Below are 17,809 nucleotides of genomic sequence, written 5' to 3' on the forward strand. Positions count from 1 at the left end.
ATTCAGGTTATAATGCGCGCACACCAGTGCAAACAAGCTTACAGGTATTTAAACAGGCTCCTACATGCTTCCTCTGCCATAAACACGCGCACTCACACTTACACGCGCGCCCTCTATCTTACTCGTGCCTACCAGCGAGCACACGCGCACATGCATGCCCAGCAAGAAACTTTGGTGTTATCCATAGTGTACACCTTCCATTTCTTGGCTTTCCCATGCCTACCTGTTGACACTCCTCTTTCCATGATGTGTGACTGACAACTTTCACATGTCACTGTGCTCCAATGAGCTTCATTTCTTTCATACATTCCCCCCCCGTGATGTCACCTATCTCATACTCTGTTACTCCCCCTTATCCTACTCCTACACTGCACGGAATGTGCTCATTTGCTATGTGACAGTACGATTCACTATCCTAGCACTTATTTACATAGGATTGCCTACTAATGCTTAGTTACATGTCTTACACTCAGCTTCCCCCCTTAGCAACCCCTACTCTGTGGCCATGTTGTTTTCAGCCTGCTATTCCCTTACATTGTAAATTCATGCTTTGCATAAAACCCACGTTTGTGGGTTTAAAATTTTTATTTTTCTGTTTTTATATAGTGCAGCCCATTTGTGCAGCGCTGCGCTACGTTTAAACATTTTTATTTTATTTTTGCATTGGGGTACGTTGCCAGTGGCCACATATTTGGCCACTGGCAGGCTGCCTGGAACATTTGCAATCTTTATTTGGAGCTGGCAAGGCTCCATTGTGTTATTTGCAGAACGGTACTCAGTTATCAACTGAGTACATTTCTGCAGATAAGATGGCTCTTACATGGGCAGGTTTCTGCTTCCTGGATCGCAAAATTACCTCATTCGCATGCCTTTCAGCTGCAAGTAAGGTAATTAGCATATCCACGCCCTGTCCTTGTAAGAGCCATTTTAGGTGCTCTCTTACACGCAAATACAGGCTGTTCCTGGATCGCGATGGCTGCATGGAGTCTTACACTACTCTTAGACTCCGTGCAAGCCATCATGAATCCTGTCAATTGCCTGTAAGCAGTGTGTCACACCTTATGTCTTAATTTTGCACTCACACACACCCACACAGACATACAGGTAGAAACACAGACAAACTCAAACACACAAACACATACTCACGCATGCACATAGGCACTTAAAAAAAATTCTTAGTAGATTTCCTGGCAGCTGGCTATGTCCATAGTATGTGAACATAGCTACGTCTGAAAAAATAAATCAAGAAACAAGTTGAGGCTCTTTATTTGGTTATAGGAATCGGTGAAGGTGCTCACTTCAATAGGTAGCATTGGATCCACATAGTACAGTAAGAAAAGATTGCTAAAAACAAATAAAAAAGAAAACGAAAACTGCAAAGTCAGACCTAGTGGAAGGTTCATCCAAAGTTGATAAGGTTCAAAGTTTACTTCTGCAACATATATTAGCTAAGGCAGCAGCTATCTGCTGGATTATTCAAAATGAAAAATCACATACTTTTTTGCTTGTTAAAATGCTTTCTCTGTCTTTTGTGCCTTTCTAATTGTGAGAAATCTCAAGACCGAAAAGAGGATGGTGATTACCCACCTCTCTGGAATCTTGTACCTGAGTCACTGAAAGATTTTACCATTCAAGATAACAGAACAATTATCAACCCTTGGAACTACTTGCAAAGAATGGGGCTGTACAAAATGTTACTTGCTGCAACTGCTGAATCCACAGCTGGTGCTGGTTCAAATAATTCTGGAAATTTCCTCTGGGGATTGGCCTTGCAACATGGTTGGCAATTTCAAACAGGTATTCTTATTATGATTAGTAGTAGTAACTAAAAGTAGCATGTATGCACACTCACACACACACACACACACACACACACACACACACACACACACACACACACACACACACACACACACACACACACACACACACAAATATTTGAACAGTGTAATATGGCTGACCAAATATAAGCCCATGATCTGTTTTAGAAAGGACTCCATAAATGCTGTATGGGAGATTACTGCAGAGGACGTGTGGTTTAGATATAATTCAAAAAGCATATAAATGAAAAACAATTTAGTGGCTTAATTTGCTTGCAGTTCAGTATGCTTCTGTATCTTTAATTCTTTAAAGGGAGAAACGGCTAATATTTCCTGGGAACACAGCTTGAAAAAATGACTAAAGTTTTCATTACAACCTAGCAAAAACGAGAAAATATTTGATGCTATTGCATTTTAAATATATATTTTTGCACCTCTGCAGGACAGTGATTGATGCCTTCCCTAGCCACACCTGGTCAGTCCATTTCTTTCATGGTGTAGGAGCTACATATCCCTGGTGTAGGCAGGTGCCACTTATCCCTGGTGTGGGCAGGAGCCAGGTATCCCTGGACTAGACAGGAGCCAAACATCCCTGGCCTAGGCTAGCACCCTGCAGCCCATTCTTTTCCTGCACAGGTAGCCTAAACAGCTCATATATTGTCCTTAAGTATGAGTTGGGTGATAAGAAGTGAGCCAGCTTGGTGGTCTTGTGGTATCGCCTACCTCTCCTTCTGACAATGGTAACTCCCTGGGAATGGCTGCATGCTGCCAAACACAGGAAACATGCCTCTGCTTACCAGCTTCCCCAGCTTATGCAGGACCACAAGGTCAACATACGCTCAACAGGCCCAAACTTCACAGGTTCAATATGCAGTCCCCCTCTAGTTGTTACCCAAGTGCTAAGACACAGCCATTTCCCTTCTGTCATGATGAATGAGCTTTCAGTGTCCCCTTATCCTCCCCGCGTGGCTCTTCCAGTGCCTTAGCCACTAACTGAACTCCAGTTATCTGGGCTGTAGTCAGGGCTTCATCTCTCTACTCCACAGAGCCATGGTGTACTTTATTTATTTGATCCTCTCTTGCCCGTATACTTTAATAAGGAGAGGAGTCAAATTCAGTAGAAGCTTTATCCCTTGTAGTATGTACTTATTTGCTATCATGGCTAGTTAAGTTCTAACTTTGTTAGTTCAATGCCTACAGAAATACTGCATTTTTAAGGGAGACTACAGATGTGTAAATTTCATTAAGGGAAAAAAAAAAGACTTCTTATCTGCAAAAAATATATATGGGTAATGAATACTATCCTATGGCAAATATTCACTTCTTAGAAAAAAATCTTGGTATTACTAAAGGAATATAAATGTTCTTATGGAAAAGAACTTCAGCCAGTCAAGTGCTCAACAAGTGCCTGCCACTAATGTGACTTATTTCCATCCCACAACTTCAGATTCCTGAGTTTAATACATGTTTATTATAGTGTGGCTTCCCCAAAAGTTTAATTTCTAAACTGATCACTGATCTCTGAACTACCTGTGAACAATAATACTGTACTGGAAAAGTATATGTCTCACGACTATTTGAAAACAACTACATTTCCTGTTTTATTTATTTTATGATTGCCAATAATGACTAAATGTATTAACTGATATAAGGAGCATTATTAAAGCTACACTGCACCTCAGTAGCTACAGACTGCTTTCAGAAATGCAGGGCTGCATTCCAATGGGAAGTAGTGCAGATGCTACTCGGTGCCTCTCAAAGAAAGAGAATTATAGAGCAGACTCTTTAGGCATCAGTTGTGATGCTCCGTATCCTCTATGTAGAGCACAGTTTACAAACAGCATGCTGTGTCAGGGCTAGCCACTCGACTGTGTCAAACCTGGCTCTATGTGATTTGCTCTCATTGACTGATGTTGTCAAAAATGGACATGGGTATTTGCTGGTAATAAGTGGGTTGCAAACCCATGCTAACTGTGGGATGGTTCTGTGTTCATAGGTTCATAGCTTTGGAGGTTTGTACTAGGCTATCAGCCACCAGGTCTTTATAAACTTAGACATGTAACCCAACCCAGTTTTGTGTTCGAGTGTATTGGGCAACAATAGGTGGGGGTATGTTAGTAATGAGGTAGCTAAGAGTTGTTAGTTTGGAGGATATGTTACTTTGAGATCAGTTAAATTACTTTCAGACTCTGTCCATCAGAGACACTGGGGGTCAAACCAGGGATGAATTTATGATTTCCCACCCAATAATTAAGGTTTCGCTTGAAAAGGGACAGGGATGAACTAAGTACAGGGGTGAATTTCCATTTACCTGACCATTGGTCCAAACTGCACTTAAATATGGATAGGGAGGAACTCTGCTTTACATGGATGGGGAACATGTTGTAGGGAATGGGAATACTCTGAGGAACATATCTGTCTCTCCAACATGTCCTATTTATGTTGCAAACAAAATATAGTTCTTTTAATCTAGTAGTTCTGATGCTGTTTGTTTTGTGGAATTGCAGAATTTTCATCAAAACAGGGTCTGGGGATGCCTTGTATGCCAGGCAGAGATCCCCTCCTAGAAGTCTATATGATACAGAGTAAAGAGACTGGGCTTTGAGGCGGTCAGTGGAGGCATTGTGTTTACTCCCTCTATTCTTTTCATTAGGAGCCTCTGTGGATGCTCCAATTGCTGCATGTCTCAGGTCAGGTACATACAGTATACATTTTACTCTATGATGTGTCTGATGAGGTCCAAGTGCAGTGGTATGATGACCTCTCTGGACCTAGATGGCATAGATGGATTTTTTTACTACCTTCGACAAAAGTTGGTCAAAGGCTAGGTTACTGTCTACATGAGTTCCCAGATCCCTGACTAGTGAATCAACTTTCAGGGGTGTTTTATTCATGACGTAGTTACCCGGGGTGGTAGACTTTCCAAAAGGTACTATAATACATTTGGTACTGAGCTTTGGATCATGGCTTTGGCACCAAGCGTTTGTCTGCATTAGACCTTCCTGAAGGGTGTTCTGATCTTGGAGCGATTCAATGACTGCTGCCAGTTTGCAATCATCGTCAAACTTGGTTAGCCAGAGGCCTTATACATTGGCTTTGTCATACAAGATGTACATGCCACAGAGAAGTGAGCCTAGCACAGAGCCCCTGGGGGACTCTACTGATGACTGGCCTCTTTGTGGAAGTACTCACATGGATACTAACCTCCTGGGTGCTATCAGTGAGCCAGCTAGCTATCCTTCATGTTGTGAAGAGGTTTATACCTAGTTTGGTACATTTGCTGACAATGCCAGAGTGAGGTATTATATCAAATGCCTTAGCCAGATCTAGGTAGGCGGTATGCACCATTTTTATCTCCTCCATTGCCTTATTGACCTTTTCAAAGAAATTCACCAGATTCATTAAGCATAACCTTCCTTTGACAAGGACAAACTGCCATGGGTCCAGTGTCCTGAGACCTCCTAGCTCCTTGTTGATAATTTCCATAATAATTATTTCCATGTCTTTGCAAAGAAGACTAGTCAGACTAATCGGTCTTTAGTTTCTAGGATCCATTATGAAGGGATATGACCATCACAGTCCTTCATTCATGTGGCAAAAAGTCTGTTTTAAAACTTATAGTTAAATAATGATTCCAGGGGTCCTGATAACTTGAATTTTAAAATATTCAGGAGGCATCCTGGGGTGTAATCAGGGCTCATTGAGACTGTGTTCTTGACTTTAATGAGTGTAGCCAGTATGTACTCTGTAGTTATAGTTTACTTGGGGTTATGTTTGAGGGTATTTTGAGGGGAAAAGTTTGGGGGGGGGTAAAGTTGTGACTGAATTTGTTGCTAACTGATTTGCTATACTGAAACAACTAAAGCACAAGAAACTGAAACAAACTAGGAAAGAACACAGGCTGTGCTATCGTCCTCCAAGCAAGACAAACAAAATCCACCAAAGTGAAAGGAATACGTTTTAATAATAAAAACAGCACAAATCACAAGTTAGCAGTTTCGTTTAGACAGTGTAAACTTCTTCAGACAACAAACTGCTATGCGTCACATACTTAAATAATGATATTCTACATCTGATTGGATAAAACCTTGAATAAAATGAACCCCTTAATTGCCATGCCTAAGATTCTCCATATGTGTTATGTATATCTAAAATAACAAGTACCTGTTGGATAAAGTGGTACATCAAATTAACAACACGCATTGCAATAAATGAAAAGTAAGAAATAATACAAAATAAAATAATAATAGAAAAAAATCACTTAAGATACTAACACTGCATATGTATATCTATTCAAAACTAAATTGTGATTCTACTTTTATACCAGATTTAAAATAATGATACATATTTCATGTTATTTCTTCTCTACAATTTTATTTCTTTCAAGGGCCTTAACTTCAGTAGCGGAGTAATTGAAGTTCTTTCAATGATACCTGGCCACCTATCTGCTTGAGGAGTATTTGCCATTTTAGTTCTTTAAATTCCAAATAAGCTCCCCATGCTGTTTTTTCATTAATGTTCACATGATCTATTGCCATAAACTTAAAAGTGTGCTCTACATTGTCATGAATATGTTTAGCTAGAGAATTGTTCAAGTTTCTCTTTTTGATGGCATACTTGTTCATAGATTCTGTGGCTGAAATTTCTTTCATGTTTTCCCATATAAAACACTGAACATAGGTCACAGCTTGCCTGGTATACTATTGCCTTTGAATTACAATTGTATTTCCCCTTAATATGATATTTAAAGTTTTTCACAATAAATGTAGCTCCAGTATTGACTCTATGACACCAGTTACATGCCCCACATTTATACATGCCATGCTGGACATGTAAACTGGGGCATGGTCTATTTTTTAGCTAATCTTTCAAGTTCTTACCTTTCCTGTATGTTATAACAGGTTTGTCACCTAACATTGTTGCTTAAAACTATCTCCAAAAGTTCCAAAATAAGGTTAATTTTGTCATGGCCTAGTTTGTGTTCCAATAACAGCTCACTGACCCACTATAACCCTATGTTCTGTGGAATGACCGAGTACAGGTCTGTAATGTCAGTAGTTACTAATATGTCAGTAACATCATATTCTGTACTATTGATGTGTTCTAAAAATGTCCAGGAGTCCTTACATATCAGGATCTCCCATTTCAGTATCTTTTTCAATTCATAATCTTAATACTGGGCACAAGCTGATGTTATGGAATCCCTCCCATCCACAAGGGGTCTAATAGGAGGATCAGTGAACCCCTTATGGATTTTGGGGATGACAAAAAACACCGGAATCCTTGGGGTAATGATGTTTAAGCAGTTGTACAAAGTAATGTCAATTCTTTTTTCTAGGAAAATGTCAGTTAATTGACCATAAATTTTCTAATATGCTTCATTTAGTTCATTGAGAGTAACCTTATAGTTGTCAGTTTCGAAAATATATTTCATCTTTTCATTATACATAACAGACTCCATAACAACTACCCCACCCACCTTGTCAGGTATGCTCTCTTTTTGTAATTGGCCCAAGATCTTCTGCTACTCCAGGTTGAGGCTCACACCACCACTAGTTGACCTACATTTGCATTTATGCAAGTTATACAAATCTAATTCGCACAATTTTTCATACATTACAAGCTTTGGGTGCAAGGGGGGATTATAAGTGGAGCTTATATGGAAGGTGTTATGATTGTTGTGATATGTGTTATTCTGATATAATAACGTTAAATTTAACTTTCTCAAGTATAACGTAAGATCAATAATAGTATCTGTAACGTTAAAGCCTCTAGACGGTACAAATGTCATACCTTTCGCTAATAAGTCAGCTGTTATTTCATCAATATGCAATTATATACTGCAAAGTCCTTTTGTTGGTTAAAAACAACAGTACGTTCATTACTATTAGTCACATCTCCTGAGGCAACATCAATTTCCAATTGCTTTGAGTGATTATGTACTACAAAGTATTTTTGTTGGTTAAAAACAGCAGTACCTTCATTACTATTAATCACATTTCCTAAAGCAATGTCAATTTCAAAATGCTCATAATTAACGCTATTATCAGCTATATTAGTAACACTTTAATGTCCATAAAACTATTTATGATCTCCAGTTCTTGCTCTTGGGTCTTGCCCCTTGAAACCACACAGCTTGAAACCCCGGCTGAGGCTATTGTCTATTATTAAAATTAGCTTTGTTTCTAGTCCTTTCACTTCCCCTCGGTTCCAGGTATTCTTTGTCATAGTTTAAGACAGGTTCATCTGCTATTTCACCCGTGTCATCCCCAAGCTCATACTCAGTTACAGAATTAAAACCACAACAGTTCAAGGAATTACTCAGGGCTCTAGTACCTTGGGAAAAAAGATGAAAACAGGGGAGTTGAAGATGAGTGGCAGCATCTCAAAACAGCATGTGTGAGGACTGTAGAACAGATTTACAGCTGAGCCTAGTATGGAAATAAGTAGCAAAGGAAGGTTAGAGAAAGAACAGTAGTTTTCCAGATCAAACAGATGTAAAGCATGCTTCTTGGAGATGGTATAATTAAGGCCTTTTTTTGAATAGTTTGAAATATCCCCATTCCAAAAGGCAAACTTATTTTTCATGACCACAGCTCATACATAGGTAGACCTACAGCTTAATATCTTTTACATGAAATCTTTTCATAAATGAAACATTCAGCAAAGGTCCTCAAGACCACTGGCAGTCTCTGTAGCCTGTAGGCACCCTGTTGAGTGCTCTACAGTTTTTTTCTCTTCTTGAATGCAAAAGCACTATATTGTTAGTTAGTTAGTTAGTTAGTTAGTTAGTTAGTTAGTTAGTTAGTTAGTTGGTTTATTTATTTATGTATGTATGTATGTAGGCATGTAGGTATATATTCATTCATTCTATAATTTACATTTGTAAACTTGGGTAGTTCAGTTAAGCTAAAGCCCATTTTCATCATAGCCTTTCAGACAGAAGCACCAGAAGAAAAACAACTCCATTAGCTGCCATTTTGTACTATTATATTAGTTGTTCTCTGTAGATGTATTACAACAAAAATATTGTATTATTTTCTAAAGAGATGAAGTATAACTGAGCCATAATTAAGTGCATATACAATTCACTTAAGTACATAATTATTGATGTTTATGGACAGTAGCAAAAGTGGTATTAATTGCAGTGAAGGGATGAGGAAGGAATAGTGTATTGCTCAGGTACTGTCACTGATAAGTATTGGTAATATATATAGTATAGTTCAGAGCTGCAGAAGACAGTACTGAACCAGAGCTAAGAGGGCAACTGTGGCTATGCATAAGGTATTCTAGTGTCTTGTTTAGTTACAGCTGCAGAGCAATGTATACAGCAGGTGTGTTTTTAGTTGTTTGGAAAATGTTTTAGGACTCATTTCTAGCCTTAGTTCTGGTGGAATTTAATTTTAGAGCTTGGCAACATACGCTGAGTATAGTGAGTTACCAAGCTGATTGCTAGGTTTTGTCAGTGTTTATTATAGATTTGGATGAAGTAATCTGTGGCTGGACACTTAATTGATTTGCTAACTATTTTGAGTGCTGTCTTCAACTGCATGTTAGTTACTATGTTGTGATCAGATTGCATTGCTTGGTATGCCCTCCTTACAGACTTCCCTCAAGCCTAACACTGTTCTAGTGTTGGATAAATTACACTTTTACTGGCTATTCTTTTAATACATCAACTGATAAAACTCCAAAACTCGCCACAAAAGTTACTAATAAAAAGCAAATGTCCAGGAAGAAAACGAGTAATTCCAAAAGATGCTACGTGTTTATTGAAACACAAAATAAATTAACGCTCTTGCCAGAATTGCGTTTTCGTCCTTTCCAAAGCCAGGACTTCATCAGATCACAATAAAACAAATCAATTAGCACTTTAAATATACATTGATATTCAAATTGAGCCAGTCCAGTAAAATGCATCATTTTTAATCAAATCAAGGGAATTCATGACTCATGAATATTTAATCAAAACATATTAACCCTACCAGTGCAATGCATAGTTGTTGGATTCTTCACTATTTCATAAATATTAAATCAAAACATATTAACCCTAACAGTGCAGTATAAAGTTGTTGGATACTTCGCTATTTGTGAGGTGTTGTTAAATATGTTGTATATGTATTTCTTCTTGTTTATTAAGTATCTTAAAATTCATTTATTTTTTCCCCAATAAAATATTTTAAAATGATCTTAAATATTTTAATGTATAATTATCTAAAATATTTAAAAAGAATATTTCCCCAAAGTGTTAAAAATATGCTAAATATGTATAAAAAATAAAATTTCTAAATTTCATCCTGTTTAACTTTTATTCTTTTGTATGCTGGTGCTGCCATCTTCTGGACATTTACTTTATGTCAGGGAATCTAAATCTCTGCAGCTCTTAATTTTAACACAGGGGTTAAAGATGTATGTTCATTTAGTCCAGGTTTTCTCGTGGCATCTAATTTAATTTGCCACCACAATTCCTTATACGCTAACCACTAAACCTCCCCTTATTTCTTTTTTAACCTGTTCTATCACAAAAAATTCAAACTTTCCTTCTTCACATTCTTTCGTGTGCCTGTATAAAGCGTTAGTTTCCTTAGCTTTCAAGATGTCATAAGTATGTTCATAAATCCTCCTCCTCAGAGCTCATTCTGTTTTCCCTATATAAAATGAACTGCATTTTTTACAAAGGGCTAAATATATAACTCTTTTTGTTTCGCAACTGTAATATACTTTATTCCTTATAATTTTGTCCTTACTAGCAATATATATCTCATCGGTGTTCATCATAAATTCACATTGGTTACAGTGGCCGCATTTGAAGCTACCTTTCCTTTTCTGCCCATTAATTGTGCCTCTTCCATAGTCAGGAGTATTAGTTTTGGAATGAGATTCTAAAATTCTTTTCATATTCCAAGCATTTGTATACACTATTTTTGGGACAGTCTTGTTAATATTTTCCATGTCTATAAACATGGAAAATTTATCCCATTCGTTCCTGAATATTTCACTTATTCTAATGTTAGAGATGTTATATTCCATAACAAATGCTTGTTCATAGTTATCTTTACTTTCTACATGACTAGATGGTATATTACCTAAGTGGTTCTCAGTTTTCTTACCCTTTATGGGTTGGAATTTATAAGTTCTACCCTTTTCTATCTCACTTCTTATTGTCTTAATAAATGGTTTATGGTATCCTTTTTCTTCAAACATTTTTTCAAGGAAGTCACACTCTTGTATAAAATCCTCACTTAAACTAGTCATACGACTACCCCTCACAAATTGTCCCTTGACAATATTCTTTTTACAGTGTGAGGGGTGCGCACTAGTGAAGTGAAGAAAAGAATTACAGTATGTTTCCTTCCTGTAGATTTTTGTTTCAAAGTCTTTTTCTGTTTTATATATTTCCACATCTAAATACTGTAGCCTATATTTTGAAGAAGTGTAGGTAAATTTTAAGAAATTGGTAGTGTTATTTATGTATTCAAAAAATTCTTTAAACCTGTTCATGTCACTAGTCCAAAAAATAACTATGTCATCCAAGAAGCGGCGATACAATGACCAATCATCTTTGTATTTAGAATCTAATATAAAATCCTCCTCCCATTTGGCCAGGACAATATTTGCATACGTTGGTGTGCATGCTGCTCCCATAGATATGCCCTGTGCTTGTTGGTAATATTCACCATTAAACATGAGGAAATTATATTTCAGAACCATTTCCGTTAAATTCATTATGGAACTTTTATCTGAATGAGTAAGTTTCTTATCCCTATAAATCACATCTTCAAACATTGTTAGGCCTTCGCTATGTGGAATACATGTAAAAAGGTCTACGACATCTATGGTAATGAAAATTAGATGGTCGTTGACCAGTTCTAGAGTTATACATCTTAATAAGTCCCAGGAATCCTTCAGTATATATTGATTTTCAGCACATATATGTTTTATTTTACTGTCCACAAATTTTGCTAATGGAAGTGTTTTAGACCCATCCGCTGAGAGAATAGGTCTCAGGGGTGGGTCTTCCATATTTTTGTGGATTTTAGGTATTCCAAAAATGATGGGAGTTTTTGGTTTGGCCACTTGTAAAAACTCAAAAGTTTTTCTGTCTATTGTTCCCTCAAGAACCATATCATTTAGTAGGTTATCTATCTTATAATATGCCACATTCATTTCATTCATAGAGGCAACTTTGTATCTAGTTGTATCCCTTAACATGCAGTTCATTTTTCCTTCGTATATTATGTTGTCCATAAAAACTACCCCACCCCCCTTATCAGGCTTCATGATTCTTATTTCGTTGTTTGTTTTGAGTTCATTTAATATCTCATTTTCTTGTTTAGAAAGGTTGAAATCATGTACGCTTTGTTCATACGCCTGTCTAATTTCTTTTTCCAACATAATTTCCAAATTCCTGATTTGGGGGTGTAAGGGAGGGTTATAGGTACTTTTACGGATCAATAACGAGCTCTGAGGAGGTAGGTCTGGCTTGCTATGTTGTGAAAAAAGCATTTCCAAATTAATTTTTCTAAGAAACAATTTCATATCTATTATAGTATTTACTAATTCTCCCTTTGCAGTGGGAATAAATTTAAACCCCTTGCTTAGCAAGTAAAAATGTTGTTTATTAGGTGTTATATTACTAAAATTGTATATAGAAAAATTGTTAAAGGTATGTTGAACCCCATTAATGGATATACTGTTCTCATTAGAATCTGTAGAGGGGTTCGGGTGCATTAATAATAATGCCTTCCTCTGCCCCTCCCTCCCCCTTTTTTGAAAATTTTGAAATCCATTGTAATTTCTATTACCATTTTGTATTTCACTATTTAATGGTGGGAATTCATTGTCGTAGTCCCCTTTCGTCAATGCTTTGTTAACCCTAGTGTCAAAACCTGGTGTTTGTTCATCCTGATAATTATAATGAGCATACATTTCACATTTAGTAGGAGGTGGTTTGGGATAGTTATTATTATTTTGGTATTCCCCAATGTCCCTCTTTAGTTTATTTATTTTTCTTTCCACTATTTCTTTACATTTTAAGTCTATATCTCCTTTAACTTTGTGGTATTTCTCTCTTTCTTCACTAATATCAAACATGAGATCTTCTTTAGTGCAAGCATCCAGTATTTCTATTTCCACTTTTAAAACTTCCTGCATTCGATTGTGGGGAGGGGGGGGAAGGGAACTATGACAATGAATTCCCACCATTAAATAGTGAAATACAAAATGGTAATAGAAATTACAATGAATTTCACACTGTAAAAAGAATATTGTCAATGGACAATTTGTGAGGGGTAGTCGTATGACTAGTTTAAGTGAGGATTTTATACAAGAGTGTGACTTTCTTGAAAAAATGTTTGAAGAAAAAGGATACCCTAAACCATTTATTAAGACAATAAGAAGTGAGATAGAAAAGGGTAGAACTTATAAATTCCAACCCATAAAGGGTAAGAAAACTGAGAACCACTTAGGTAATATACCATCTAGTCATGTAGAAAGTAAAGATAACTACGAACAAGCATTTGTTATGGAATATAACATCTCTAACATTAGAATAAGTGAAATATTCAGGAACGAATGGGATAAATTTTCCATGTTTATAGACATGGAAAATATTAACAAGACTGTCCCAAAAATAGTGTATAAAAATGTTTGGAATATGAAAAGAATTTTAGAATCTCATTCCAAAACTAATACTCCTGACTATGGAAGAGGCACAATTAATGGGCAGAAAAGGAAAGGTAGCTTCAAATGCGGCCACTGTAACCAATGTGAATTTATGATGAACACCGATGAGATATATATTTTACTAGTAGGGACAAAATTATAAGGAATAAAGTATATTACAGTTGCGAAACAAAAGGAGTTATATATTTAGCCCTTTGTAAAAAATGCAGTTCATTTTATATAGGGAAAACAGAACGAGCTCTGAGGAGGAGGATTTATGAACATACTTATGACATCTTGAAAGCTAAGGAAACTAACGCTTTATACAGGCACACGAAAGAATGTGAAGAAGGAAAGTTTGAATTTTTTGTGATAGAACAGGTTAAAAAAGAAATAAGGGGAGGTTTATGGGAAGAGTGGTTAGCTTATAAGGAATTGTGGTGGCAAATTAAATTAGATGCCACGAGAAAACCTGGACTAAATGAACATACATCTCTAACCCCTGTGTTAAAATTAAGAGCTGCAGAGATTTAGATTCCCTGACATAAAGTAAATGTCCAGAAGATGGCAGCACCAGCATACAAAAGAATAAAAGTTAAACAGGATGAAATTTAGAAATTTTATTTTTTATACATATTTAGCATATTTTTAACACTTTGGGGAAATATTCTTTTTAAATATTTTAGATAATTATACATTAAAATATTTAAGATCATTTTAAAATATTTTATTGGGGAAAAAAATAAATGAATTTTAAGATACTTAATAAACAAGAAGAAATACATATACAACATATTTAACAACACCTCACAAATAGCGAAGTATCCAACAACTTTATACTGCACTGTTAGGGTTAATATGTTTTGATTTAATATTTATGAAATAGTGAAGAATCCAACAACTATGCATTGCACTGGTAGGGTTAATATGTTTTGATTAAATATTCATGAGTCAGGAATTCCCTTGATTTGATTAAAAATGATGCATTTTACTGGATTGGCTCACTTTGAATATCAATGTATATTTAAAGTGCTAATTGATTTGTTTTATTGTGATCTGATGAAGTCCTGGCTTTGGAAGGGACGAAAACGCAATTCTGGCAAGAGCGTTATTTTTTAATACATCAAGTCAGAAGATGCTATGAAGGTGATTGCAACTTTATGTCTGAACACTTACACGCCCTTTCATGGACTTACTTGACTTTATATATCTTGGTTAGAAGTACTAGGTCCAGTAATTTTCCAACTGTACTTCTGATAAGTTTTGCTAAGTCTTACACTAAGCAAATTTACTATAAGATTACCTAGTCTGAAGAAGCTCTAGGCTAAAATAGATAATTAGTTTCAGGGAGTGGTCAGATTAAGACAATAGTCCCTCCACTAGGTCAAGTGAATGTCCTATAACTATTTGACTACCAGAGGAAAGTTTCTTAGCCAAAATCCTTCATAAGGCTGGAGTAAGTTCATGGCACTTTTAGCAGACTGATTACTGACATAGGTGTCCAAGCCACCCAAAGATGGGCAGATCCATGCATAGAGAACTAAAGTTGTCATTGAGACCCTTATTACCTATCATTGATTAGTGGCTCAGGTGTTGGAGAACCCAGGCAGAGAAAAAAAGAGTAAAGTGTCTGATGATGGCACTCTTATCTTGGGGTAGGGATTTACTGCCTGGTCTGTTGGATAAGATTATACCATCCATGGCTTGCTAGCAGGGTGTAACACTGCATTTAGGGCTGTCATGCATGGAAACATGCCTGCAACCACCTGAACTGTAATTTTTACTTCTGTACATGGACAGCAGGTCACAAAAACTGAGTTAGGAATTATAAGCAAACATTCCTGAGCCTGTTACTCCTCCAGCACTCCACTCTTATCCCAAAGTGGAATGAATACATCAATGGATTTTTGCTCCTTGAAGAAAGAATAAATAAGTAGATGGTTGGATCTAGAAGGTGAAAGCAGTTTCATGGTACAAAAATAAATAACAATCGCCCAACGTTAACCATACTGATTGAGATAACAGTTGATGAAACGGCCATTAGTTCTTATAGAAATTTCCCCAAATAACTAGATAGATATTATATAAGGAGATAATGACAGTTCACTCCTGCTGCAAGCCCATGTCCAAAAGAATCTGCAGTCACACGCTACATGAGGCATCTCAAGCTTTGATTGAAAACATATTCCTATTTCACTCATATGAAATGATTAGCAGAATAGATCTCATGATAAGGAAACCACCAAATAAGATCTGGAGTTCCCATCTAATCACCTCCCCATAACAAGTACCAGGTTGTGGCTCATAACAAGTAAGAGTCAATATGAAACCTGAAAATAGATTCTCTGACATTAAATGACAGTGCTTGAAGGGGAAAGTTGAAGTGCTCATCTCAGCTATCTGCCAGTTATTAGTTGGCTTGCTATTTATTAAATGAAGGCAGGGAGGGAGCTGGTCCAAGTATGATTTCATCTCAGGGTGGTGTCTGATCACTCTATTTGAGATAAAGCCACCGCAAAACATCTGCCTAAAAATGAAGCTACCCCAATTGATAACATCTGTCAATACCCAGTCCCAGAAATGGGAGAGAGTATGCAACAAATGTCAAACATGTAAAGGGCATATCTATCATATTATGTGCATTTCTTACTCTTTATATGTTCACATATGTATCACACATGCTGCTGATAGACACCTATCCTTATTTATTTTATATTTTATTTTCTTGCTTGTTTACAGTGGCAGTCTAATGATCCACAATGAGAGCCATTTCAGCCACATCCCCCTACAATAGTTGGTTAAGTAACTTGTTCAAGGTCACTAAGTAGATAAATGGAGGGTGACACAATCATAGCTTGGATGCATAACCTTAATCCACTGTACTTACTGCTCATCTTCCAGTTTGGTAGTCCGTGTGCATTGTGTCTGTGAGCACATGGTGATTGTCCGGACAGGTGGCCTAGTGGCCATCTTGTGGTATACCAGTTCACTCCTGTGCCACTGCGTGTCTTGTGTCACCTTTGATTTGTGATAGCTGCTCTTTTGCTTCCATTTACTATTCAACTGCTGTATTGCATGCTGTCTTCTCGGTGACCTCTAATCCTCTGTGTATGATTTTGGTTATGGCTATGTGTCATGTGGTAGCTTCCAGATACAGCTCCCTGTTTTGCCGCACTTTTCTAGTCCCATGATTGGCATGCTCTGCTGACAGGACTTGGGTGTTTTGTAACATGAGACCCACTGTTTTGCAGCAGCTGTACTGTACTTGGCATTTTGTCCTGCTTTGAATTCCACCTGTGGTGGCTGGAGTGCCACTTATTGTGCATTGTCTTGTTTATAATCCCCTGTGGCTGTAGTGTACACAATCCTATGTGTGCTGCTATCTTTTAATAATGCATATATTTGTTTTTGCTGTCAGGCTCACCCTAGTTATAAGCTTTATGAGTACTGTTGTCCATAATCTGAAGATAAATTTGTTTTCAATACAGTGAGTAGAAGAGGTAAAAGAGAGTTGTAAGAAAACTGAAAGAAGAAAGAAAAAAGGGTCAGTAATAAATGTATGCTGTATTAAATATACTGCAACTGCAGAGTGGTGCAAGTAATCACTGGCGAAAGCCGAGGTGAATAAACTTCTGTGCTGTTTTCTGGCTAGCTGTTCTGTTCAGTTATTCTAGTGGTCTTGGGTAATATTAGTTATTTACTGAACTTACTACATAATTTACCAAAGGGCAACTTCAAAGTCAGGTCATAGGGCAAAAATGTGCAGTTTAATTGTTATCAGTTTGCTGACAGGGAATGATGCAAGAATAGCCTCATTGCTCTTAGTATCCACAAGCAGACGACTAGTTCTTTAAACCTGCTAACAAAGAATTTGTTTACCTTCTGACTATGTCAGCACACTTTCTAAAAATAGATATGTTGTATGCCAGCAAAAAACAAGTCCAATGAATCTGTCAGATCTCCTGCTTCATCACCCGTCTAGTGAGCTTACTGATTTAATTAATTAAATCAAATTCACAGTGATTGACAGATAAGATAGCATGGGTCCACTCCTCAGAATCAAGCTAAAGGAATACAACAGCATTACCATTTGTGACACTATGTTAAACAACTACGCTGTATTTACTGGGGCAGACGTGCCAAGGAACTTCCCATAAACACATCCAAATAGGGATGTGTCCATTAAGTGACAAGTTGCAGTAGCTTACTTAAGGGTATTTTAAATAATTATGTATACATTTTTGCAAAGCAATGAAATTTGCAGCTAGCTAAACACAAGATCTCAAGACTGAAATATATACATCACATAAAGATAGATGCACTGA

General features: G+C 36.9%; 1 protein-coding gene across 1 annotated transcript in view; it reads left to right on the plus strand.

Moving 5' to 3' along the window:
• Positions 1-1,167: 1,167 nt before the first annotated feature.
• The window catches only part of CCHR1.PART0H6orf58 (chromosome chr1.part0 C6orf58 homolog), a 290,591-nt gene continuing 273,949 nt past the window's right edge, over positions 1,168-17,809 (plus strand). The window contains exon 1 of the mRNA XM_044064146.1: positions 1,168-1,797. Within this exon, the coding sequence (XP_043920081.1) occupies positions 1,482-1,797 (316 nt within the window). The 5' untranslated portion in view covers positions 1,168-1,481. The remainder of the gene's footprint in view (positions 1,798-17,809) is intronic.

Source organism: Protopterus annectens, chromosome 1.part0, assembly GCF_019279795.1.
Source record: "Protopterus annectens isolate FY-2018-M chromosome 1.part0, PAN1.0, whole genome shotgun sequence".
NCBI classification, from domain to species: Eukaryota; Metazoa; Chordata; order Ceratodontiformes; family Protopteridae; genus Protopterus; species Protopterus annectens.